Source organism: Kryptolebias marmoratus, linkage group LG3, assembly GCF_001649575.2.
Source record: "Kryptolebias marmoratus isolate JLee-2015 linkage group LG3, ASM164957v2, whole genome shotgun sequence".
NCBI classification, from domain to species: domain Eukaryota; kingdom Metazoa; phylum Chordata; class Actinopteri; order Cyprinodontiformes; family Rivulidae; genus Kryptolebias; species Kryptolebias marmoratus.
Window position 1 is genome coordinate 23036899 of NC_051432.1, and position 23104 is coordinate 23060002.

Consider the following 23104-nt stretch of genomic DNA (forward strand, 5'->3'; position numbering starts at 1 on the left):
CAAACAGAGGTTGACCCTCAACTGGGACCAGGTTTTTCCATTTTGGCCTCCCACATGTTAGTTAACTGAGTTTGACACCCCTGGTTTAAAATCATCATCACTGATTAGAGGTTAGAATTGAAGGTCTTCATTATAACAAAAAACTGATCATAAATGGATGAACATCTGAGAACGAGGCTGTTTATATCTTTGTTTAATTGGCCATAATAATGTTTGAACACTTTAACCAGCAATAGTTGGGGTCACAAAGTCTCTGTTGTTATTTTGTGGGTTAGAAGCTGAAAAGTTTGTGAACTTATGGTTTAAATGATAGTTTTGACTCTTTTATAATTGAAAACATTTATAGTATGACTTAATTAAGCTGCCCGACTAACAACATAAACAATACTACTCTACTGAATTCACACAAACATGGGTAAAGAGGAGCTGAATAATAACTTTTTTCAGTCCATACAAAAGTTAAAATGAAATTATCCAATCCAGTCGTCCTTTCATTTTGCAAAGCGGTCTAAAATCTTGTTTGTAGACTAACTTTTAAAGGAACTCATTAAATTAAACAAAAAGGTTGTCCTGACCAACGCCAAATGCTGCATTTTGAAAGAGTTCGTTCCAGTAGTTTTCCAGATATAATGATATGAATTTCAGAAATGCAGGTCCACAATCAATGTAAACAAAGCTTGAGTCATGTATTTTCAAATATGCCAGAACCGAACAAGCGTAGAATCTTGGAAGAGACATTTAGGTGGAAACATAGAAGCAAATCTGCTGCTAAACAGGGAAGAAAACAAAAGATCGAGTAAAGACAACCGACTTTGGCTGTTTCCAGAGGTAAACAAACAGATGCTAGTTCGAATCTGGTCACCAGTTTGCTTACATTTTTTTATTTTAAGAACACATTGATAATCGGAATAAATTCCTTACTTTATGAATTCTTGAACATCTCAGTGGCCTCTGTGTTATGAAGCCTACTTTAGATTTTAATCAGTAATTTTACCCCTTAAAAAATAAAAGCTGTCAAAGTTCACTGATCTTAAATCTTAAGTCACTAACATACTGTCAGGAAACAACTACTTTGAAAAACAGAATAATAAAGTTTAATCTCATTGCTATGAAATGGCTGAAATGGTAATAAAACTTTTACATCAAGGAAAGGTCGATACATTTGTTTTTAAAATTCTGCGTCCAAAAAAAGAAACCCCTTCCCCTGCTCACTTTTAATAAATGAAATTTTCACAAAGTTTATTTCAATAACGGGATAATTTAACCTTTAAAATAGGGCCCAATGTATACACAATCATTAAGTTAAATAACAAACAGCACTTTCTGGAGTTTTAAATTAAATATATATATTAGATATAGAACAATTAGAAGAGATTACAGTAACAGTAACAGTGTAATATTACCATAAAAGCAAAGCGAACAGTTACAATCATCTGTGTCTGATTCAAAATCTAAAATCAACTTCGCCATCGAGTCCACTTCCTGGGTTTTGATGCCTCAAAATTGGTTCTTCTAGTCAAGTCCCGCTTGCAAGAGAGAGTGAGGCCTCTGTGAATTACACGTCATTTCGTTTCTTGAGCCTTTCAAACGGCTTTAATCCAGTTAGGAAAACTTTCATCCAGTTAGAAGAGACACTTCAGAGAAACGGCTATTGTCCCCCCACACAGAAAAAAAAACATTAGAAATGGAAGGAGGCAACAATTAAAATATTAGATAAATTTTACAAATGCTTTAGTCCTGGCCCCTCAGAGTCAAAAATGTCATGTGATTCACAATAAGTTGTGCTTTTTTTTGCTTGAAGTCATTAAATTTCTTACTTTCTAACTTGTGAGCTTCTTCAGCTAGAAAGCAAAACTCAGCAGTTATAGCCAGTATTCCTTTATCAAGATCACTTCTAAAAATTAAAAAACAGCATTTCCCCCCCCAACAGGATTTCTTGTAGAATAGTAAATATAGGTTTACTCAGCTAATAAAGGCCAGAGTAACCTACAACTGCTCACATGACACTCAAAGTCGAGATGTGTTGAACACGAAGGCCTGTGCAGTCACTGCTTTTGCTTGCGTAGCCGAATGAAGGCCATCATAATCGTTTTGTTTGGTGTATGCTTGTACTTCTTCACCGTCTAGCTAAAAATAGCTCACATTTGCAGGACAACCTTCATTTTGTCCCTACAGTACGAGCTATCTGCTCCAGAGGGCAGGTAAGGTAAAGCAGGTAAAAGCAAAAACACTGACATCCACCAGCTGAGTCCTGGCCTCTGCTGTGCAGGATTTTTACTTCTCTCCGCTCAGGTAAAGGAAAGAAAGTGGGTCCTTTATTTCTGGAGCCATAATGCTCTATTAAGCCTCGAAGACTCGTAAGGTCCAATCCATCACTGACTGTTCATAGGAGGAAATATCTCAACACGTTACAGCACAAATCCCATAAACAACATGAGACGCTACGAAGAGATGCAGCTGCTAAAGGCAGGGAGGTCTTGGAATTCCACATAAAAGAGATATCATTAAAATGTATGGGCCTTTATGTGAAAACTGAGGTCTGTAGGTTTGGGTTTCAGTGAAGGGTACTAATAGGCCATCTCACTGCAACTTGGTGAGGGAGGAGTTACAGGCAGCACACACAAACACGGTCTCTCTCTGCGCCTCTGGAGCTGAGGAGGAAACAACAAATCACAAAAATGATGAGGAAAATGAACAGTAAGTAGATTTGATAATGCTCACAAGCAAGAGTTTTTTCCGTGGAAACAAACAGGTTTCATGGGAACATAAAGGTAGTGTTTCACTGGGATGAAAGACTAGCTGGGGAATTAGAATTGCAGAAAAACAGGATGATTTGGATTTGCAGTCTCACTGAATTCTGAGTGTTTGCGATCAAGCGACCAGTGATCCATGTAGCCACGTTCTGCGCAAATAAAAACACTTTGCTGTGGCATATTTTCACCATAATTGATACAATAAAACAAGTTAAGATGATCTGTGTTGTTATTATGCATTTGTTTAATGGGGTTATAAACAAAGTTTGTATTCAATAGATTTGTATTAGATGGAGTCACAAGCCTTTGTCACAAACAAGTGTTTGTTTGAAGACAAAAAGTTAAGGAACCACTGATTAACTCTGACGAAGAACACTTCTGAAATGAGGACAGGCAGATCTGGAGCAGTTTTTTAATCATTAAAATTAATTAACGGTGTGGTTTTTACACCTGAACATTCAGAGCCTCTAATGTTTTCTGTCAGAGGACCGCTCTCATGCTCTAGTTGTCCTGAGACTCTGCAACTACTTGGAGAGCAATCATTCTGAACTTGTTCAAATTTCAAGCGACAAGACTGCGAGCCTCTTGGGCTCAACACTCGCAAATACGGAGACATTTTGGAGACTCCCTCTTGAATGCTGTTCGACAAACAGCTGCCAACAGTCGCAGCCCGGTGAGATACTACCTTAAGTGTTTCCAACACTGATGTGCTTCACAGATCTTTAAAGACTCTTGTTCCAACTCACCCGTTGCCCCCATGTAAGATCTCAACACCTTGAAGGAACAGCATCGAGAACAGAAACTGTTGCCACAGTTACTGCAGTTCCTCTGCAACACAAGTGACATCAGCTTCAAGTTAGTATCGATGAATAAATATTATTATATTTATATATTACATAAAACCTAAATATTCTGGTCACAAGCTTTCAGCCTCACCCTCTTCTTCAGAACTGAGAAAACGGTGTTGCAGCTGGAACAGTTGCCTTTAGTGACAGACAGAAGGACAAAGTGATGAGAAGATGATGCAAGACTTAGAAAATAACTGCTTTTTTTGGCTGAGGTCAGAAAGGATGGAGGAAATAAGTGGATGAGTCGGCGCAGACTGACCAGTGCTGGCAGCAGGATAGCGTTTGCGCAGCTTCTCCGTCAGTTTGGACACCTTGCTGCGTATTGGTTCGTTGCGACTCAACAGGCCGTTATCGGAGATGGTGTCATATTCTGGAGCTCCGAGAGGTCCGTCGTCATCCTCCTGAGGGAGAGTGAGGAAGAAGAGGAACAGACCACAAGAAGTGATTCAGGAAATCTGAGATGGCTTTTGATGTCTGAAACCCAGGAAGGAAAGTAATCCAAACCCTGACATCGCTGGATGAAATTTAGCAAAGGCAAGAAAGAGTAAAAATACTAAACAGACATCTGATAAACAGATGGTACTAAAACTACTAAGGCAATATTCAAAGTGGATAATCCATGCATTTACCTAACAAATGCACTCAGTACATGCATGCAGCAGGCCTTAAATGATCTACCAAGCAAAAGGCCAGTAAACCAGTAAGAGAATCAACTATTTTGCATCAATATCTTCATAGAATAAAGAAATTCTGCTGTTTGTCTTTTAACAGGAGCAAGAAAACAGGGACACACAGCACCAGTGTTGCCTTCACTCAGCTCACTTTCCCTTTGTTACAGGATCGATTCGAAGATTTTATTATCTTTTTTATAGGTTCCTAATGATGTGGCCCAATTTTATTTACAAGCTCTTTTACATCATACTTCATCTTGAACACTAGAGTAGAGGCATGTTTTGACATGTAAATGCTTTACTGTGAACCAAATCATTTATACACATGCTGTTATTAAAAAAAAAAAAAGAACTTCTCAGCAAACCTTCCATAGCATGCTTTCCATTTAAAAAATCCTTACGGGAACATTTCAGTCAAACAAACAGGGGAGAAAAGCTGATTAGCATAACGTGGTTCATGGATGGATGGGATCCACTTACCAACAGAAGTAAAGGCGTTTCCTTACCAGGAAACAGAACATAACAACATTACACACCAGGGACACTTGGGATGAACAACCATGAAAATACTCATGAACATGCTTCAAAAAGCAAGCCAACAACTGCACGACAAGGTCACGTCACAAAACTTACAACACAAAAAAGTACCGTGTCAGAACGTTTCTTGCCTTCAGTAAACAAGCAGGAGAAACTCACCTGCAGTGAAACTGAGTTTTCCTGAGTTTAAAGGACAGCAAAATGAAAAAAGGGGGAAAAAGAAGTATGTAACCTGCATGAATATTTTATTTTTCTGTATATTTGACACCAACAGGGAACCAGAGCTTGTTTTATTTGTTTTATTGTGATAACACTGGCCTGCCTCCTGTTCAGACAGATGTCCACACAGCCTGTCCTAAACCATGTCAAACACAAACATGATTCATTTTTATCTTTCATTTAAGCTCCTACACACCCACAGGCAGGACTCACAGTCACATGGACAGAGATGTTCCATTTCAGGAATAATCTCTTCACAACACACAATGAATAGAAAGGAAAAAGATATATACAGCAGGGTCCTGAGAAGCATGAAGCCTTGTCATGTAGCAGACTTTGTACAGGCTTCTGTCACATATATTGCTGTTCTGATTCTATGGATTTCTTTCAAAACTATTTCATTCTGTACCAACTGAAGACAAAATATGAAAACAAGTCGTTCGAGACACATTCATTTGTTTTGGTAATACAAGACTAAGGGAAAACAGATTATGGGACACAAAACAGAAAAGTGTTTTAAGTTTAAATTTACCTCAATCGCGTCCTTAAATTCATCATCTGGCTCCGCCTCCTCGGCTTCCTCCACACTCCCAGGAGAGAGGTCCTGTTACCAAACACACAAACATAAAGTCAGACGTAAACGCTGTCACCCAGACAGCTGCTGGTCCCACAATCAGCACCCTGGACAGCACTCGTAAAATGATGAACAAATAAACTAAAACCAGGGCGAAAAATTATACCTAACAGTGAAGCTTCCTGTTCACTTTTGCCTTATAGTCAGACTAATCTGAGCCCCATTTCATCCTTATGATGGGAATAAAATCCTAAAAGAGGAAGTGGTTTCCCGGATAAAAGCAAAACTGCGTTACATACTTTGAGAATTGGGATAAACAGAAAAAGAAGCTTACAGCTGGGAGTGGGTTTAATGTGAACCATAACAGCTGAATTTTAAAATATCCCTGCTGACTTCTTCATGTCATCGTGTTTATTTATCTTACCTCCAAGCTAGTGGGAGTGGGGGTCCTGTCCAGCATGTTGCCTTGTTCCTGGTCTTCACAGCCCCCCTCTGAGGGCTGCGTCTGACCCATGTGAAACAGCTTCCTCAGGTCCAATAAAACTGGAACAGCAACGTAAAACAAAACGTAAGCTCAAAAAAAAAAAAAAACAATTTATATAAATGTTTTTTTTTTACTTTGTTTGAATGAGCAGACCTCTGTAGAAGTCTCTGTTCCACAGGAAGATGATGCTGTTGAGTCCAGCGAGGACCCAGCCCAAAGGGACGACATAAAGCAGACACACCACTATTAACATCGCCCCATAGAACCTGAAGAACAAACAACAGAAATATCACAATATGGGTGTGTGTTTGGGCACGATATTCTCACTAGTCTAACATTTATTGAGGTAAAATGTGCATCACATTAACTGCTTTAAAGCCAACATTTTTCTGAGGATCAAACTGTTAAACACAAAGCTACTTAACTACATGAAACGCAGACGTTTGTGTATATGAGCAAACACACAGACCTTGATGACTTTGTGTGATTATCCCAGTATAGGACACTGTAAAAGGCTTCTGCTGAGTGACAAGCAGAAGACAGCATTTCATCTAGATGCTTCAACCTGGTGAGGACAAAAAAAAACAGAAAACAGTCACGTACACACAGGGATACACACAAGCCACAATTTGTGAAAAGTTCAGAAGCTAAACATTTACTATGCACAAACACCCAGACACAAGGGTGGTGTGCAGACAGCTTGCACACAGAGTACATTTTAGCTGAAAGTACCACAAAAATTAGCTGCAAACCTGCAGCTTGTATCTTACAGGTCTTTGACTTCCAGCATGGCCTCCTGCTTGGTGAGATGAACATCCTGCAGGTCTCGGCGGTGCACAGCGTGATAGTGCCTCTTCTGGAGCTCAGCTTCAGAAGCTCTGCCCCCACACCTGTCCTGCAGGTAGCCGAGGGCAGCTGGCGTCGACACCGCAACCACACTCACTGTGAACCAGCCAACTGACACCAGAAAGCCAGGCAGAACAACAGCTTAATGAATTATTAAAACGCACTCTGGAACATCACGATACAGCTGGATGAGTCATCGTACCTTCAGTAACTGTGCAAAAGAAGATGTTTAGGAATATACAAACAAGCAGGGAGCACAGTGGCATCTTCCATCTGTGTGATTAAAAAAAACAAACAACAATGAATATTTCAAGTAAAACTTGGTTTCTGACATTTTCTACCGGAGTTCAAACAAACACACCCGATACACACCCGAGTAAGAAACGAATGACCTCCACTGCATCTACAGCCGGTTCTAGATACAGAGCCATTCTCTTGTAGGACACAACCATGTTCAGGAGGTCAAAGTTCGGAGCGCAGCGAGGACTTCCCAACTCTGAGGCGTCCTGAGATCCGGGGGTGTCCTTAGATAACGTGTGCACCAGCTCCCCCCGTTCCCCTGAACCCTGCGAGGGGTCTTGGAACGCTCCGGTGCTGTGAGTTGTCATCTCTGTGCAGAGAGGGGAACATTTAAAATTAAAAGGTGAAACAAGGGCAAAAAAGAAAAGAGCTGCAAATGTCACACCCACTGTGGGCAGGGTGAATCTGAATCATTTCCTTTTGTTTGTCGGTAAGAGTTTAAAACGTTGAACCAGTGAGGGCTGCTCAAGCAGTTCAGTGTGCTTTAATCCAGTGCCGTGTGCAGACCCCATCTAATGTGTCAAATGCTGAATCACTCTCTAAAGAAGCGTGTGAGGAGTTAAAATGAACAACGATAAGCTCACAACATTATCTGGTAAAGGGTCTAAATCAGAACAGCATATTGATCATCAAGCATTCAAGGGGCAGGAAATTTCCAGAAACTTTCCATGGTAAACTAAGCTGGGGAATTTGGAAATATTCTAAACTTTCCATTGGAATTATTGGAAATTATGAGAATTAACTATTTTCTTCTTTCGGCTGTTCCCTTTTCAGGTGTCTCCACAGTGAGTCATCCTCCTCCATCTAACTCTGTCTTCTGCGTCCTTTGTCCTCACTCCAACTCCTCTCTAACTGCGTCCATACATCTCATTTTTGTCTCTAACATCCTTCTAGCAATATACCCACTATCCCTCTTCTGCACATATCCAAACCATCTCAGTCTGGCCTCTCTAACTTTATCTCCCAGTCCTTCAACCTGTGCTGTCCCTCTGATGACCTCATTCCTAATCCTGTCCATTCTCGTCCTTCCCAAGGAGAACCTCAACATCTTCAGCTCTGACACTTCCTGTTCTGTCTCCTGTCTTTTTGTCTTCAAAACATCCAACATGGCTGTTTTCACCACTGTCTGTAATCCTTTCCTTTGACCTTTGCTGCCACCCTTTTGTCACAAATAACTCCTGAAACTTTTCTCCATCCACTCCATCCTGCCTGGACTCTCTTCTTCTCCTCTTTACCACACTCCCTGTTTTCCTTTGTGGCTGCTCCTCATCACAGGCAGATAAAAAATTTGACCCAAAGTTTATGAAAAAAAACAAACAAATTTAGCAACCTCATGTGCGTGTGATGACGTCACTGTGTCACAACCACACGACTTTTAGAGAACTGGTTTTAAACATTTTTAAGGTTCTTGTTTTTTATGTGATGTTGAAATCCTTTTGTAAATTCATACAACTCTGAACAAAAATATTTGTTTTTTGTGACTGTTGCATTTCGCAATAAAACTATTTACAACTCCAATTATAACCATTACATGTTAGAATGTCCATTTGTCCCCATGTGTCCAGGTGACACAGTTTATTTTGTGTTTTAGGTGTTGTAGCTCTCGTATCATGGTTCAGTGATGAAGTCTGGTTGTTTTAGGCAAGATTATGCTAAAATACAGTTTCCTCAACAATATCTAAAATCCCTGTTAGATCCATGTTTATTCCCATAAATTCCCATTAATTCCCATGGAAAATTTCCAACTTTAAACATTCCCAGAATCTGACAACCCTAAATATATGTTACCAAAATAAATAATGTCTAACTTGCAAGATTAAGTTGTTTTCATAGTTTCTCATGTGAATCTGCAAAAATATTGAACTTTCTCATCTACAGTATGGAAGGAAATATGATCTCGCAAGAAGATCTGTCAGAATCAGATAATATATTAAAAATTTGGGACAAAATGATTACTAAATACATCAGCTTTCTTGAACACAAAATATGAATGTATTGAATTTGTTTGGGGTTGATTTGTTGTATAATATTCCTTCTACTGTTTCTATTGTGTGCCTTTTTTTTTGTAGACCAGCTGCTCTGCTTTCCAACAAGAATATTTTTATCTGAGGCAACAATCTACATAACCTCACAGTAAAGTAAAAACATGAACAACCTCAGAAAAATAAACGCAGCATTTCATATAAATGGTGCTTTTCGCTGCTCTGGCCTGAGATGTGTCAAACATTAAACTAAACTAAAATAATCAGCCGGATGTGAAGGATAAATGCCTTACCCTGGGGTGACGTGAGTCCAACAACAGTAAACTCCTAGCAACGGCGGAGGCACCGAGAGGAGCTCAGGCGAAACTAGCGAGTCCCGCCGACATCATGAGACCGGAGGAAGGACGAGCCTCCGAACTCAACCCGCTCGGTCAACATGGCGGCAAACCGCCTGCCAGCGGGTCCAGAAACCTGTCCAAGCAACTCCGGTGGTATAAAAATAAAGAAAAAACTAAAATAACAATAATCGGACAGGCAACCGCGGAACACAACAGATGCTCTGTTTCGTTTCTGGACGCTGCTAGCTTCGTTAGCTCCGTTGTTGTTCAGAGATCGTCCACTTCCTGTTTAATCCAGGACGATTAATTGATACCGGAAAAAAGGAGGAAGCGACCGGAAGTAATCGATCACAGAGCAGAATGATCGATGGTCGCACAAAGATAGATAGATAGATAGATAGATAGATAGATAGATAGATAGATAGATAGATAGATAGATAGATAGATAGATAGATAGATAGATAGATAGATAGATAGATAGATAGATGATAGAGCTATTTGAAAATATGCTAGTGTACATATATTACCAAAAAAATAAGAAAAAACAATATTACTAAATGAAAATAATAATAAATTGTTATAGCCATTTTTTGTTTCTCGACATGACAGTACTTACCCATATTACAACTGCTCAAAACTTATATAATATTTTTGGTTACCTCAGCCAAACAAAAAGCATGAATAAAACTGGCTTTCCTTGAAGGAATGCATATCACCTGCCAGCCTGCAAGCCAAAGTTTTAAATTAGGATCTTGCAGAATCTGTAAGAGCTTAGGGTAAGTGTTGGGGGTGATGCTCAGCTGCTACCACACCAGATTTTAGCTCTCTATCTGTAAAATTGTGATTAGTTTACCTGCTGAAGGTGTTATCAAAATTCATCCAGTGGTTCATGAGAGGTTTTGCTAACAGGCGGACAAACAAACACACACAAACATGATTGCCTTTAGCTCTTTCAGTGGACTTTAATACCATTATCTGAACCTGGCTGCGCCTTTTTATTGATCAGATTACCTAAACCTGTAACTTGTGTTCTCATTTTCTGTGCAGCTTCCTCCGTCTTATTAAACCAGTTAGATTGTTTCCTGGCATGAAATCATGATAAAATGCACATACAGGTAAGAAAAAAAACATGATTGGAGAAAAAAAAGTGATTATATTTAAATAATGATCATAAACCAATAAAAAACACTCAGAATTTAACTAAGAGGCTCAACACAAAGTAAGTTTTATTTTCCATTATCATAAAAACTGTAATTGTCACTTCAGATTACTCACATATAGTCCAATAAAATCCACCTAGACAATCACTTAATAAGCATCGACTCAGTTTGAGATATTGGTTTTATCTACGAATAAAGTTGCTGCTTTGTGGGTGAAATGTTTTAAAGGAAGACTTGGTTAAATTTGTGTAATTGTAGAAAATCAGATATGAACCATAAGGCATGACCCACCTTTAATAGAGTGTTTAAAGCATTCCCCCCACCACACACACACACACACAATTTATACTGCTCCAGGTTTTCAGATCTGGAAAAGGGGATGATTGGATGTCAAACAGCATTTTATTCCACAGGAGATGGGGAAGTGGTCTATAACAGCCAGCTCAACGGCAAATGGAAGCATTTTTATTGTTTATTTTACATAAAAAGGATAATTTAACATATTGTGCAGTGGTTACTGTAGGTGTTTGTTATGAGAACGCTGGTGGAACTTGAGCCCGCCGCAGTTTCTGAAAGACTTCCCACACTGTCCGCAGACATAAGGCTTCTCTCCGGTGTGGATGCGGAAATGCCGGGTCAGCGCCCCGGAGTGGCGGAAGCACTTGGAGCAGACGGAGCAGGTGTACGGCCTCTCTCCCGTGTGGATGCGAAGGTGGGTCTTTAGGTTCTCCAGGCGGTTGAACTCTCGGCTGCACACCGGGCAGCGGAAGGGGCTGCAGCCCGGCGGGTAAAGCTGCAGCTTGGCCCGGGCGCCTCCTTGGACCGGCTGAGGACATCGCTGCTGGAGCCTCTGCCGGCACTGGCCGTAGTGCCGCCGCAGCAGGCTGGGCAGGTGGAAGGTCTGACCGCAGAACTTACACGTGTGGAGGGCGGCGGCGGGGGCGGCGGGGTTCCGTCCCGTCCGGACATGGACGCCGTAGACTTGGGGAGGAGCTTGTGATACGGCAGCTGGTTCCGCCTGATGGAAGATGCTCGGAAACTCAGAGGAGACGGACTGGAGATCTGCGGGCGGCGGAAGGCTGCTGGTCAAATTCGCAGGATGAGCTGTTGAAGAACGGTAGATTAAACATTATAAAATAAAATATATATTTACAGCATTTCATCACAATAAAAGAAAATCATTTTTTTATGATTTAACAAGGATCCTCAGCAAAAATAAAGAAACTGAACAGCCAGAACATAAGTCCAGGTGAAGAATTAAAGGTCTAGGTCCGTTTTGATTAAATCATGAAAATGTTAAAAGTGATGACAGAAATGACCTCAGAGTCGATCCTACGGAGGATTGTTGAATCAGAGAGGGACAGTTTGCTCATCATTCATGGTTCCAAATGCCTAATTCAGTTGTTCTCGACCCTGGTCCCCGAGGAACACTATCCTGCGTGTTTTAGTCATTTCCCTGCTTTGACGCCTGATCTGATGAATGAATGAGTGATGAACAGGATTCTGCAGATGTTGAAGAACTGCTGAAGAGCAGGGAGACAACAAAAACATGCAGGATGGTGTTCCTCCAGAACTAAGGTTGGGAATCACTGGTCCAATTCAGAGGTTCTCAGTCATAAAAGACAAAAAAAAGAAAAATAATATTGAATCCCCCACTGGCAAGAATACATTTAGTGAGATAAACCTCTGTGGTGCTTTTATCCACTTGAATCTCAAACATTTTGGACCCCTCAACCCCCAAAAAGTGCCTAAATGCTTTAAAAAAGCCTGAAAGTGAACCTCAAATTATAAACCAGTTAAACTGTTTCATCCAATCCCAAATATTCATGCAAACTCTTTTAAAATATTTGAATAATCTCAGTTTTGAACGTGTCATTTCTACTTTAATCTGCTGTCAAGTTTGCCTTCTCTACCTTTAACTTTAAAGAACTCACTCAGATGTCAGTAAAAGCTCCCTCATGGCTGTCGTTGGGTCAAAAATGTAGAATAAAAGAAACACTTTTAGGTTAAAATCTTCACTTAAATTTTTGTGAAAGCCTGTGGAAATGTACCCATCACACACCATCCTAACTCACCTTTTTCCTTTCCTGTAAAACATTGTGATACATGTATAAAAACAGATTTATCCTCTTGTTATTATGGTCTTCATCTGGTCGTTCTTACCCGGATCCAGCCTGCTGCTGACAAGCGGACCATGTGGGTCTCGGTTCTGAACATCTGGAACTTCTGGCAGCCAATTTATGCCCTCCAGGCTTAAATCCTCCTCCTTAATCAAGTCCAAACAGCACGCCGTGCTGCCCGTGTCCTCCTCCGGCTCCTCCTGCTCCTCCTGCTTGATGGCCACTGGCTCTGATGAGGACCTGCTGGCGGTGCTGGGAGGCGGCTCTGAGTTCGGAGCCTGAGGGTCTCGACGCACTGGGGTCACGCTTTCCACCTTCACCAAACATACACGGGACGAGACGTCTGTGAAAACAAAACAATATTTAAAATGAGCATTAAACAGGTTCTTTAAACAGGAGCACTCCATGTCTGAGCATTGCTCCTGCTCACCAAAACAAAGAGGATTAAATCATTTTCTTACACAAATTATTGAGTTCATACTTTTCATTTTAAAATAATTAGTTGAGTTTGAAGCACTTAAAAACAGGCAGTTAAAACTGAACCCTTATTATGACGTTTTAAAGCTGTAATAGATGTCAAAACATTGTTTTTGATTTGAATTTTTATGCTTCTAACTCCGTTTCTACATCATTAAATGATTCTAGCGGTGTTAATGAAATTCAGACTCATCAGGGTTTTTGTAAAAATTCCTCGCCTTCTCCTCAGAGCTCGGAATATCTCAGCTTATTTCAGCCCCAACTTCAGCTTTAACGCTCTCCAGCGCTCGATTTCCGCCCCCAGAACGACTCCACTTCTGTCGCCTCTTGTCTTTACAGCTTTTAGTCGCCGTTTCTTTTCAGAAGAAGAACTTCACCTTTTTCTCTTTCCACCTGACGTCTCTGACTCCATCGTTCTCCCTCTGACTCTGTTCACATCCGGGGATCCGGGTCTAAATGTAAACAAACAGCTCCTAATTGTTGGCAACAAAACATGATTCTGCCGATGTTGTTCATTTATTACAAACTGTGCGTTAGACTTTTGGCTGTGAATGATGCATATTAAGTGGTTACTTTTTTTTGTCATAGATAAAAAATATGCAAAGAGTTTAAATAAAAAAATTTTTAAAAATGCAGATTTTGACAACTATTAGAGCTTTAAACAACAAAATAAATTCTTTAAATGACATTAATACTGAAAGTGCATGAAAAGATGACTGTTCAAATCTAAAAATGAAAAACAAAAAGGTGACTTTACACCCAAGTAAACAAATATTGACCCAAACTCTAACGCAAACAACAAACTGTGGCCTACGTTTGCATTTCAGGTTTCCTCAGCAGGATCGCTTCTTGTTTTAACTTCTGTGAAAACACACGATCACTTCAGCTCCTCGCAGATACATTATACCTTCTTTGAGCTGCAACACACACTATGCACTCCTTCAAGAAATGCATATCGCCCGCCACCAGTTTTAAATTAATGTCAACTTGTGATAAAAAAAAAAGGTTCCAGCTGTTTTTGTCAAACCTTTTAAATGGTGTCGTTACAATCTCTAGTAATCCTGTGAGATCTTTGAGTGCTCAGAGGATGTGCTGAGGACGACTCTCAGCTACTACCACACCAGGTTTTACCTCAGTATCTATAAAACTGAGTTGTAGCCTTCTTCTTTTGTTTTGCTGGTCAAGGTGGTTTATTTATGGCAACCATCTTCAACTGAGCTGACCCCATTTGCACATTTAGTATTTACTTTTAGAGAGTTTCACTGAATGGATCCTGAGATGTTTTGCTAACAGACACAGTGTTGATTTTAACAGCTGATGCCAAAGTTTTAAGCAAAGCGTAGAGCTCAAAGTATGTGTTGGGGATGACTTCCAGCTACTACCACACCAGACTTTAGCTCAATATCTGTAGTTTGAGCCATTTCTGTTTGATAAGGTGGCTCAGCTGTGGCGGCCATCTTGAATAAGGGTTGCAGATGTGCATCCAGTGGTTACTTCCTGGAGGATCCAGTGGTTTCTGTCACACACCTTCAGAGCTACCTGTGTTCCCGTCTTCCTCCATCTCTGCTGCTCCATCATCCTCATCACATTGTCTCAGCTCATCATCAGTCCTCTGCTCCTCGGCTCTGCTCTCATATTCTTCCTGGAGGTCAAAATTTGAGCTTCTGCCACCTAAAGGATCACAGCCGGGCCCCTCGCCGTCCACACCACCCGCCTCGGGACCTGGGTTTCGGCCGCACAGGGAGTACGGCGGTGGGTCTCTTCGCTTCCGGCCTTTGGCTCGGCTCACGGGAGGACTGCCGGTAACACCGGGCTCGTTCCGGTCCAGCAGGGCTTCGGCTCGCTGCAGCCTCCGTTTCAGGGACTCGTTCTCCCGCTGCAGCTCGTCGTAGATGTCGCCTGTCGCCTGACCTACGAGCGTCTTCACCTCCCGGACCGCGATCTCCACGGCCACCTCGAAAGCTCCGTGGATCACGGCGACGAGCTCCTGCTGGAAGGAGAGCACGGCGGCGGCGGAGCCCGGCCTCTGAGCCCCGGCTGGCTGCGGCTTCATGCTGCGGGAGTTTACGGGAGGACAGCTGCGACTGTGGCAGGAGGATTCCCACAGACATGGACGACCCCGGTGCTGCTGTTTGCAAACTTCAGATGTCACTTCCGCTGACAAACTGCGACACCTAGTGGCGACCGGAAGAACCAGTCCTGCTCTCCACCCGAGTCTCAGAAAACAAGATCAGGTCCGAGTCCTGCTGATCCACCTTAGTTTTGGCCCAATGTCTACACAAAATGCAGTTTTGTTGTCTGACAAAAGAGCTCGTTGTTTCAGCATGAGTCATAAAAAGACTGACAGAGGTTAAAATGTATAAACTTTATCCAACTGAACCAGAGTTAACCTCGTCTACAACAGTGCTGCAGAAAAACAGAAAACATTCATGTCATCTTCTTCTGCAGAGATTCATCTGATTAAATATATTTGATCAGACCTGAAGGTTTAGTTCTGCAGAGTATGATGATTTATTGTTACAAACGAAAAAAATTGCAACATGAAACGTTTATTGAAGCAAACAAAAACAGAAAGACCTTTTTTTAAACAGTAAACAGCTGCCAGGAAGTCAAGAATGTTTAACAGCAAAATAAAAATAAAGAAAACTTGGAGAACCAATTCAAGGATAACTGAACATCTGTTAAAAGGTGTTTTTGTGAATTTAGAAACAAATGTATGAATTATCATGGCCACACTGAACTGTAACCGCTGTCCAAGAAAGTGAAAGATGTAAAATGAAACAAGAACAAACTGATTTGGTCTCAGAGAATCAGAACAATATCAGAGTTTGAAGATAAATTTAGTTTTTAACAGAATCAATGCAGACAGGTGGAGATCAAAACATAAAACTGCCCAAAGAGTATTTTTAGTTTTAGAAACATTTCAACACATTTAATCAAGACTTCTTCCTTTTTAATACTCCTCTCCTTCTTCCTCGCCTTCACCCTCAATGGAGTCGGTTCCGACCTCCTCGTAATCCTTCTCCAGAGCAGCCATGTCCTCCCGGGCCTCAGAGAACTCCCCCTCCTCCATCCCCTCTCCTACGTACCAGTGGACAAAGGCCCGCTTGGCGTACATCAGATCAAACTTGTGGTCGAGTCGAGCCCAGGCCTCAGCGATGGCGGTGGTGTTGCTCAGCATGCACACGGCCCTCTGGACCTTGGCCAGGTCTCCTCCAGGGACCACGGTGGGCGGCTGGTAGTTGATGCCCACCTTGAAACCGGTGGGGCACCAGTCCACAAACTGGATGGTGCGTTTGGTTTTGATGGTGGCGATGGCAGCGTTGACATCTTTGGGCACCACATCACCGCGGTACAGCAGGCAGCAGGCCATGTACTTACCGTGGCGAGGGTCACACTTCACCATCTGATTGGCCGGCTCGAAGCAGGCATTTGTGATCTCGGCCACGGTGAGCTGCTCGTGGTAAGCCTTCTCAGCAGAGATGACCGGAGCGTAGGTGGCCAGAGGGAAGTGGATGCGCGGATAAGGAACCAGGTTGGTCTGGAACTCTGTCAGATCCACATTCAGGGCGCCGTCGAAACGAAGAGAGGCAGTGATGGAGGACACGATCTGACTCATCAGCCTGTTCAGGTTGGTGTAGGTGGGGCGCTCGATATCCAGGTTCCTACGGCAGATATCATAGATGGCTTCGTTGTCCACCATGAAAGCACAGTCCGAGTGCTCCAGGGTGGTGTGGGTGGTCAGGATGGCGTTGTAGGGCTCCACCACTGCAGTGGACACCTGGGGAGCTGGGTAGATGGAAAACTCCAGCTTGGATTTCTTGCCATAGTCTACAGACAGGCGTTCCATCAGCAGGGAGGTGAAACCAGAACCCGTGCCTCCACCAAAGCTGTGGAAAACCAGGAAGCCCTGAAGGCCACTGCACTGGTCAGCCTGAGGGTTATGAGGGAAAAAAATCAACCAACATTAAACACAATCACGTTATTTCAGTTTTTTCCATAATGATTTTAAAACTAACTGCACTGAATTCACCCACCAGTTTGCGAATTCGGTCCAAAACCGGATCAATGATCTCTTTCCCGATGGTGTAGTGTCCCCTGGCGTAGTTGTTGGCAGCATCCTCTTTGCCACTGATGAGCTGCTCGGGGTGGAACAGCTGGCGGTAGGTCCCAGCGCGCACCTCATCTAAAAAAAAAGACGATATAGACGTTAAGTTTTAATTTAACCAACAAAAACATTTATTTGTCTCAGCCAGAAGCTATGGCACTAACCGATGACGGTGGGCTCGAGGTCCACAAACACCGCTCTGGGGACGTGCTTTCCTGCTCCAGTCTCGTTGAAGAAAGTGTTAAAGGAATCGTCTCCTCCTCCAATGGAAGGACCAGTGGGCATCTGACCATCAGGCTGGATTCCATGTTCCAGGCAGTAGAGCTCCCAGCAGGCATTGCCGATCTGGACACCAGCCTGACCAACGTGGATGGAGATACACTCACGCTGGAGGAAACATTAGTAAAAAAGTAATCAGTTACTTGTTTTTCAAGTCAAACAGCCCCAGCCTGGCCTGCTGTCAGCTGATCTCAACGGCTGTTCCACGCACTGTATTTTGCTGCACCTGCATTGCTAAGCAAGGACTCATTCCATTTGAACCGCTGAATTTCCTTTAAGTTAAAAAACAAATACCCAAATTACCGTTGCTACACTGATTTGTAAAAACTGATGAAAGCACAAGTGTTTATAACATTTTTTTAAAAGAAAAGTGTCTCTTGTGCAGGACATTTTCTTAGCTAATTAAAGGACAACCGCCAACTGCCGCCACAGAAACCGTCAGTCAACGGCTGACCAACGGTTAGAAGCTAATACTTTCTCCAACGTGTAATCTTTCCCGTTAAAAATACCCTAAAAAATAGGTTTAGTTTCAAAAACACAGCAGACATCTCTTAAATATTGCCAAAAGAAAATCTGAGATATTTGTTAAAGTTCTCACCATTTTTTTGCAACTCACAGCAAGTCCACGTAGGTGGATAAATTAACTGCCCCTGTTAGCCGTTAGCGCTTTGTTTTTTAGAAGTTGGGACATACCAACTCATCTTAAGAAGGGGGGAGCATACATTTTCCTCTTCGAAAAATCAAAAACAAACGCAAGAGACATGTTAAATTTTATAAGTGCATTATTATTTATTATATTTTATAAACTTAAATATGCAGCATAACATTTAAACTTGCAATGTATTGATATTATTTATTTAAACGTTTTGGTCGTTGTTACCCCCTTCCACACAGACGTCGCCTCTCCCTAACTAAACTACCGTCCAACTTTATTTTTCAATGTTCAACTAAAGCAAAAATAAAAAATCACATAATTTCAATAAAACATTACTGCAACTGATCCATAAAGAGTTAGCTTAGAAAATGTCTAACTTTGACAGAAAATATGCATGATCACTTGTTTTTTTATAATCTATTTTCTAAAAACTCTGCTAAAAGTATCTCCACCTTGCACAAACAGAGCTTTAATGCTACAGCCATTCAGAAATTTTAACATTATGGAATAATGATGACCAGTTTAGGACACAAAACAACCATACACATGTGTTGAATGGAAGTAAATGGCTACAATTTGTAGCACAAATGACAAAAATTATGCCAAAGCATCTATAAAAATATTTCATTAAGTCATGCAAAGTCATCAAGACCCTCAACAAACAAAAAAAGGCATTTATACAGCCCTTTCAAATCTATCAAATGATGTAATTAAGACTTCAAGTCTATCCTATTCGAACGGGAAAGTAGCCTATATATTTAGGCATAAAAGTGTAGTTCATGAACTATTTTAATTTTGTTTTTTTTGGTCTTGACCTGCTGGTAGGACACCTGTTCCTCATTTCCTCTTCAGCTAGATCTAATCTGACCATTTGGCTTCTTGCTGTGGGATTTAGACATGCTCAGGTCTTTTCGTGCGTAGCTATGCAATTAACCAACTAGGCATTTACTTTGAATCACTGTTAAGCCTTTGAGTTCACTTTTGCAAATCGCCTTGCACTGTAAATAAAACCCTCATGTGGTCGTTTATTCGTTAATTCTTATATAAGGCGTTGGATAATAGGGCTTTCAGCTACAAATAAATTTGACCTTTTAAGTCATCACATTTGAAATTGTTTACATTGTTTACATGCATACTGTCATTTCCCATGTAGTTATCCAGACAAAGAATTTGTCTTGTAAATAAAACAAGAGCTGACTGAAAGATTAAGAGGGATGCTTCTTTATTAAAGAACCAAAACAGATTTGATCCAAAAGAATTGGGGTTTTATTGGTCTTCCTTTCTAAGCATAATGGCTTGTATAGGATTTTATCCATTTTGAGGTTATATTTCATCATAATTTAAACCTAATGCAAATTTCAACAAGTTTTTGGAGAAAAATAAACAAGATTTTAGCTGAAAGTAACATACAAAGCTTTTACTTGACTCCCCACCACACTTTATTTGATTTATTTAATTGAACATTGAGAATTTCTACCTTTTGCAGTTCAGTTAAAATCTTTCTTCACCTTCAGCTCATTATTGATAAAGCTATCATTTCGCCACAGCTGGTCATTGTGGAAATTAATTTTAAGCAAATAAATCAAATTATTTACATTTGAAGGAGCCATTCTGTGGTACGTTCTTCACATCTTTACGTGGACGTGGAAGTAAAACCTCCTGTTTTTTAAAAGTTTTTATTCTTTTTGTTGATAAATCTTTTGCTCTCGACTCTTTGAGGTAAACACCTTGGCCTTGACGTCATTACTGGATTACTCTGTGATGAGTCCGTCCCCCCCTGCGGCTCTGCGCTCCTCTGACGCTGCAGTTGGAAGTGGGTCGGCTCAGCATTAGGCAGTGTGAAGGTTGCAGTCTAAATGCTGCTTCAGTAATCAGGTTGTCTGTCTGCGTGCAGTTTAGAGTTATCGACCGTTTCATTCCCACTACAGAAGGTAGGCAATATAACCACACCTCAGCCTTGTTTTTCAGGTAGAGTGAAACCGACTTATTTCTTATTATCATCAGAAAATTAATCAGCAAATGTGTTAATTTATAAGGGAGAACGTTAGTGCCGTTTGAATATGACACTAAATATACATTTAGTCTTTCCTTCTCAGATCTGGAGTGCAGGATCATCACTGCTGAGTTAAAACAAGCAGATTAGTTGTTTTTTTGATGGATTTATCTTCTTTGAGGAAAAAGAATTTTGGTTATAATGATTGATTATGGTTGTTATTGGTTTTAGTTGTTCAAATGTAAACTCTCCCTCATAAATCTGTTTAAGAGTAGTAGAATAAAGATTGTGTCACACAGGAAGAGATGGCAGAAGGCTTCTTGGCTGGGTCTTGGCTTTCTTTGTGACTCCAGACTCTCTTTAAAAATCACTTGTTTTTTTTCTTACTCTATCCTTTTATAGAATAAAAAGCCTGGAAGCACTCTGACTGGAGACCATCATGGCAGAGGTCCTGGAACTCAGCTCTACAGAGGACAGCATGTCCACACAGTGGAAACCTTCCAGCCGACACAGCAGGAAGTCTGGTTACTCCAACATCTTCTCGGGGCTGAACCTGCATCAGCTGCACAGGCTCTTCAGAACGGCAGGGGACAGAAACGCTGAACATCGGGCGAAGCTGGTGTGGCAGGAGATGGAGACAGATGTGGAAGGGGAAGAGGAGGGAAAGCAGAGGGAGGGAGAGGAACGGGAGGATGAAGCAGGGCTGGCCCAGGCCTTGGTGGGGCTGAGAGTTCGAGCAAGAAACAAGGCAGGACTGAGATCGGAGGGACACAGTGACCACAAGATGCTCAGAACGTCTGGGTACATCAGGTAATGCCTTACTGTGCAGGAATGGATCCAGATTTCATGTGTTTATCATCATATGAGTGATAAAATCATACGGCCCATCAACACTGTGTCCTCATGCTCCTGCCAACATTCACACACACGATGCATCACATCACGCATTCCTCACCCAGAACAGAATAGTAAAACTGACGTGTGAGTTTATGCAGCGGTGCAGCTGTCGAAACATTCCCCGCCCGTGGAAGCAGCTTTAAGTTTGAATAAAAACCTAATGTTGGTCAGTCTGGTTTGGTTCGGACTCAAAAATCTCCTGTTGTGAAATTTTATACAAATACACAAGTAGTTTCTATAAAACACACACACACGCTTTGGAGTTTTCCTCATGTAAGGATAATCACCAGGCTGTAATTTTATATCAGGATGTGAAAGAATGGAGCAGGAAACTGAATCAGAAAGAAAGGCTCGACTGAAAAGGAACTGCACAGGGCCAGCGGCGCCTCCAGAAGGTTGTCAGATGGGGGGGCACACCAAAAACCAAGAACCAGAACTGAATTTTGAGAGGTGGTATGCTGTTCTTATATACAAAAGCAGCAATAACAAAGTAAAGGAATCACTTTTTGCTACAAGTTTACTTTGTTTTGTTTTGTTTAACAGCTAAAATTACTAACTGAGACCAGAGCAGACACTGCTAAACTCACTGATGCTTGTTCTCTTCTCTCTTAAATTTCTATTTATTAAATAAAAAAATGGATACCCCTCCCCGAGACCCTGCATTCTGATATGAGGGCATTCAAACTTTATTATTCTGTTCAATTTAGAGATTTGTTGTCTTGTTACAGATTACTTGCTATCATTTAAATATTTAAATAAAAAAAAATATTTTTAATCCTTTTAACTAATAAATGTTCGAAACCAGAGATTTTTATGTTTATGAGGTTCTACTGATGAGGGTTGCAGTAATCCTAACGCTTCAGGTTTCAGCACAGGGGCTTCTCTAAAACGATTCTTGCAGCTACAAAGACACCATAAACTCTAAAACTCTTTTATAAAATATCATGCTCTGTTTGAATGTACATATAGGTTTTTATCTAAGCTGTCGTGTGATATTTGAAGTCATTAAATTCAATGCCCACGTCCAATTTTCCCCTAAAAACAAAGATTGTGAGATTTTATATTTAGTTCCCTCAACATTATATCATGTTAACGTTAAAACCAGGTCCTAATTAACCTAATATTGCTCTGCTCCATATATACGACTGTTCTCTCATAAATCCTAAGGTTCTGATTGCTCTTTGGTTGTGTTATGAAGCTCAGACACATCACTATCTGATCACCAGTTCTACAGAAAGGAAATTAAGAACCAGAGCATCTGTGGATCCACTTACATCTGCAGTTTTATGTTCAAACTGTGATTTAGTACGCGGGTGACAATAAGAAGTCATCTCAGGCAGATTTCTGTTCTCGTCTTTAGGGTTGAAGAGCCTTCATCTCCCTTCACTGTTGAGGACGATGAGGCTGATTTGACTCAAAGTCCGGAAGAATTTGAGCTGCGGGCGTCAGAAAGCGACGTTCCAGAGATTCAAAACCCGTTGAAATCGTCTTCGTGGAGGCTGGGTGTTAGGCTGGAGAGTGCCAGAGACTCTGAACGCTACCTGCACCGCATCCTGCACTGAAGGCGACACACAAGTTCTGCTGTCACGCACTCTCCGTAGCACACTCAAGTGTTTTTGTTGGTTTTTTTAAAGGAAGCACATTAAAGCTGCTAAATAAATGTTTGAAAATCAGTTGTGTTGGTTTTTTAGCTTTAATCTGCAAGAACAGGACTATAGGTGAACCAATAATTTGCAGTTGTCAGCAGCACACTCTTTAAAGAACTCAAAATGGTGGTTTTAGTTACTTATAACAAACACCAGAAACATGTTTTTAGACACATTTGGCTCCAACTCCGTCATTTCTCAGCATAAAATTATCTTT

At 41.2% G+C, this 23104-nt stretch overlaps 4 protein-coding genes across 8 annotated transcripts; 1 reads left to right on the forward strand and 3 right to left on the reverse strand.

The window, feature by feature from the left end:
* Window positions 1–861: 861 nt before the first annotated feature.
* Window positions 862–9858, reverse strand: zfyve27 (zinc finger, FYVE domain containing 27). 3 transcript variants are annotated; one of them, XM_025010620.2, is made up of 14 exons: window positions 9508–9858; window positions 7305–7542; window positions 7135–7205; window positions 6857–7043; window positions 6556–6651; window positions 6240–6352; window positions 6027–6145; window positions 5561–5632; window positions 4969–4989; window positions 4753–4773; window positions 3861–4002; window positions 3690–3736; window positions 3500–3581; window positions 862–2651 (listed from the first exon to the last, which is right to left on the reverse strand). In XM_025010620.2, the coding sequence occupies exons 2-14, from the start codon at window positions 7538–7540 to the stop codon at window positions 2581–2583; spliced, it is 1278 nt and encodes a 425-aa protein (XP_024866388.1). In that variant the 5' UTR covers window positions 7541–7542; window positions 9508–9858; the 3' UTR covers window positions 862–2580. The 3 variants fall into 3 exon arrangements, with proteins under 3 accessions (XP_024866388.1, XP_017291854.1, XP_017291855.1); XM_017436365.3 differs by lacking the exon at window positions 4753–4773; XM_017436366.3 differs by lacking the exons at window positions 4753–4773; window positions 4969–4989 and having other exon boundaries at window positions 9508–9857.
* A 692-nt stretch (window positions 9859–10550) lies between these two features.
* Window positions 10551–15480, reverse strand: si:ch211-284e13.5 (uncharacterized protein LOC793850 homolog). Of its 2 annotated transcripts, none has more exons than XM_017436387.3 (3): window positions 14849–15480; window positions 12876–13175; window positions 10551–11816 (listed from the first exon to the last, which is right to left on the reverse strand). In XM_017436387.3, exons 1-3 carry the CDS (start codon window positions 15360–15362, stop codon window positions 11227–11229), a joined length of 1404 nt encoding a protein of 467 aa, XP_017291876.1. In that variant the 5' UTR covers window positions 15363–15480; the 3' UTR covers window positions 10551–11226. The 2 variants fall into 2 exon arrangements, with proteins under 2 accessions (XP_017291876.1, XP_017291875.1); XM_017436386.3 differs by having other exon boundaries at window positions 14837–15477.
* A 321-nt stretch (window positions 15481–15801) lies between these two features.
* On the reverse strand, window positions 15802–18373 carry LOC108247966 (tubulin alpha-1B chain-like). Its single transcript, XM_017436404.3, has 4 exons — window positions 18295–18373; window positions 17582–17804; window positions 17347–17495; window positions 15802–17243 (listed from the first exon to the last, which is right to left on the reverse strand). The coding sequence occupies exons 1-4, from the start codon at window positions 18295–18297 to the stop codon at window positions 16263–16265; spliced, it is 1356 nt and encodes a 451-aa protein (XP_017291893.1). The 5' UTR covers window positions 18298–18373; the 3' UTR covers window positions 15802–16262.
* A 1790-nt stretch (window positions 18374–20163) lies between these two features.
* Window positions 20164–23104, forward strand: avpi1 (arginine vasopressin induced 1). Of its 2 annotated transcripts, none has more exons than XM_037974620.1 (3): window positions 20164–20319; window positions 20747–21154; window positions 22602–23104. In XM_037974620.1, the coding sequence occupies exons 2-3, from the start codon at window positions 20784–20786 to the stop codon at window positions 22801–22803; spliced, it is 573 nt and encodes a 190-aa protein (XP_037830548.1). In that variant the 5' UTR covers window positions 20164–20319; window positions 20747–20783; the 3' UTR covers window positions 22804–23104. The 2 variants fall into 2 exon arrangements, with proteins under 2 accessions (XP_037830548.1, XP_037830547.1); XM_037974619.1 differs by having other exon boundaries at window positions 20164–20282; window positions 22602–23103.

Bases quoted from the DNA above. Each gene is read 5' to 3' on its own strand.
- LOC108247966 (XM_017436404.3), bottom strand. The intron at 17,496-17,581 runs GTTAGTGCCATA...CTTTTTTTTTAG, and splicing joins CCTCGAGCCCACCGTCATCG to ATGAGGTGCGCGCTGGGACC. The intron at 17,244-17,346 runs GTGGGTGAATTC...CATAACCCTCAG, and splicing joins TGGACCGAATTCGCAAACTG to GCTGACCAGTGCAGTGGCCT.
- zfyve27 (XM_025010620.2), bottom strand. From the start codon at position 7,540: ATGACAACTCACAGCACCGGAGCGTTCCAAGACCCCTCGCAGGGTTCA. The intron at 5,633-6,026 runs GTAAGATAAATA...GTTTGGTAACAG, and splicing joins CCACTCCCACTAGCTTGGAG to GACCTCTCTCCTGGGAGTGT. The intron at 3,582-3,689 runs GTGAGGCTGAAA...CTTGTGTTGCAG, and splicing joins TCTCAGTTCTGAAGAAGAGG to AGGAACTGCAGTAACTGTGG.
- avpi1 (XM_037974620.1), top strand. From the start codon at position 20,784: ATGGCAGAGGTCCTGGAACTCAGCTCTACAGAGGACAGCATGTCCACA. The intron at 21,155-22,601 runs GTAATGCCTTAC...TCTCGTCTTTAG, and splicing joins AGAACGTCTGGGTACATCAG to GGTTGAAGAGCCTTCATCTC.
- si:ch211-284e13.5 (XM_017436386.3), bottom strand. From the start codon at position 15,362: ATGAAGCCGCAGCCAGCCGGGGCTCAGAGGCCGGGCTCCGCCGCCGCC. The intron at 13,176-14,836 runs GTGTGTGACAGA...TTGTTTTCACAG, and splicing joins GAACACAGGTAGCTCTGAAG to ACGTCTCGTCCCGTGTATGT. The intron at 11,817-12,875 runs GTAAGAACGACC...GTTCTTCAACAG, and splicing joins CAGCAGCAGGCTGGATCCGG to CTCATCCTGCGAATTTGACC.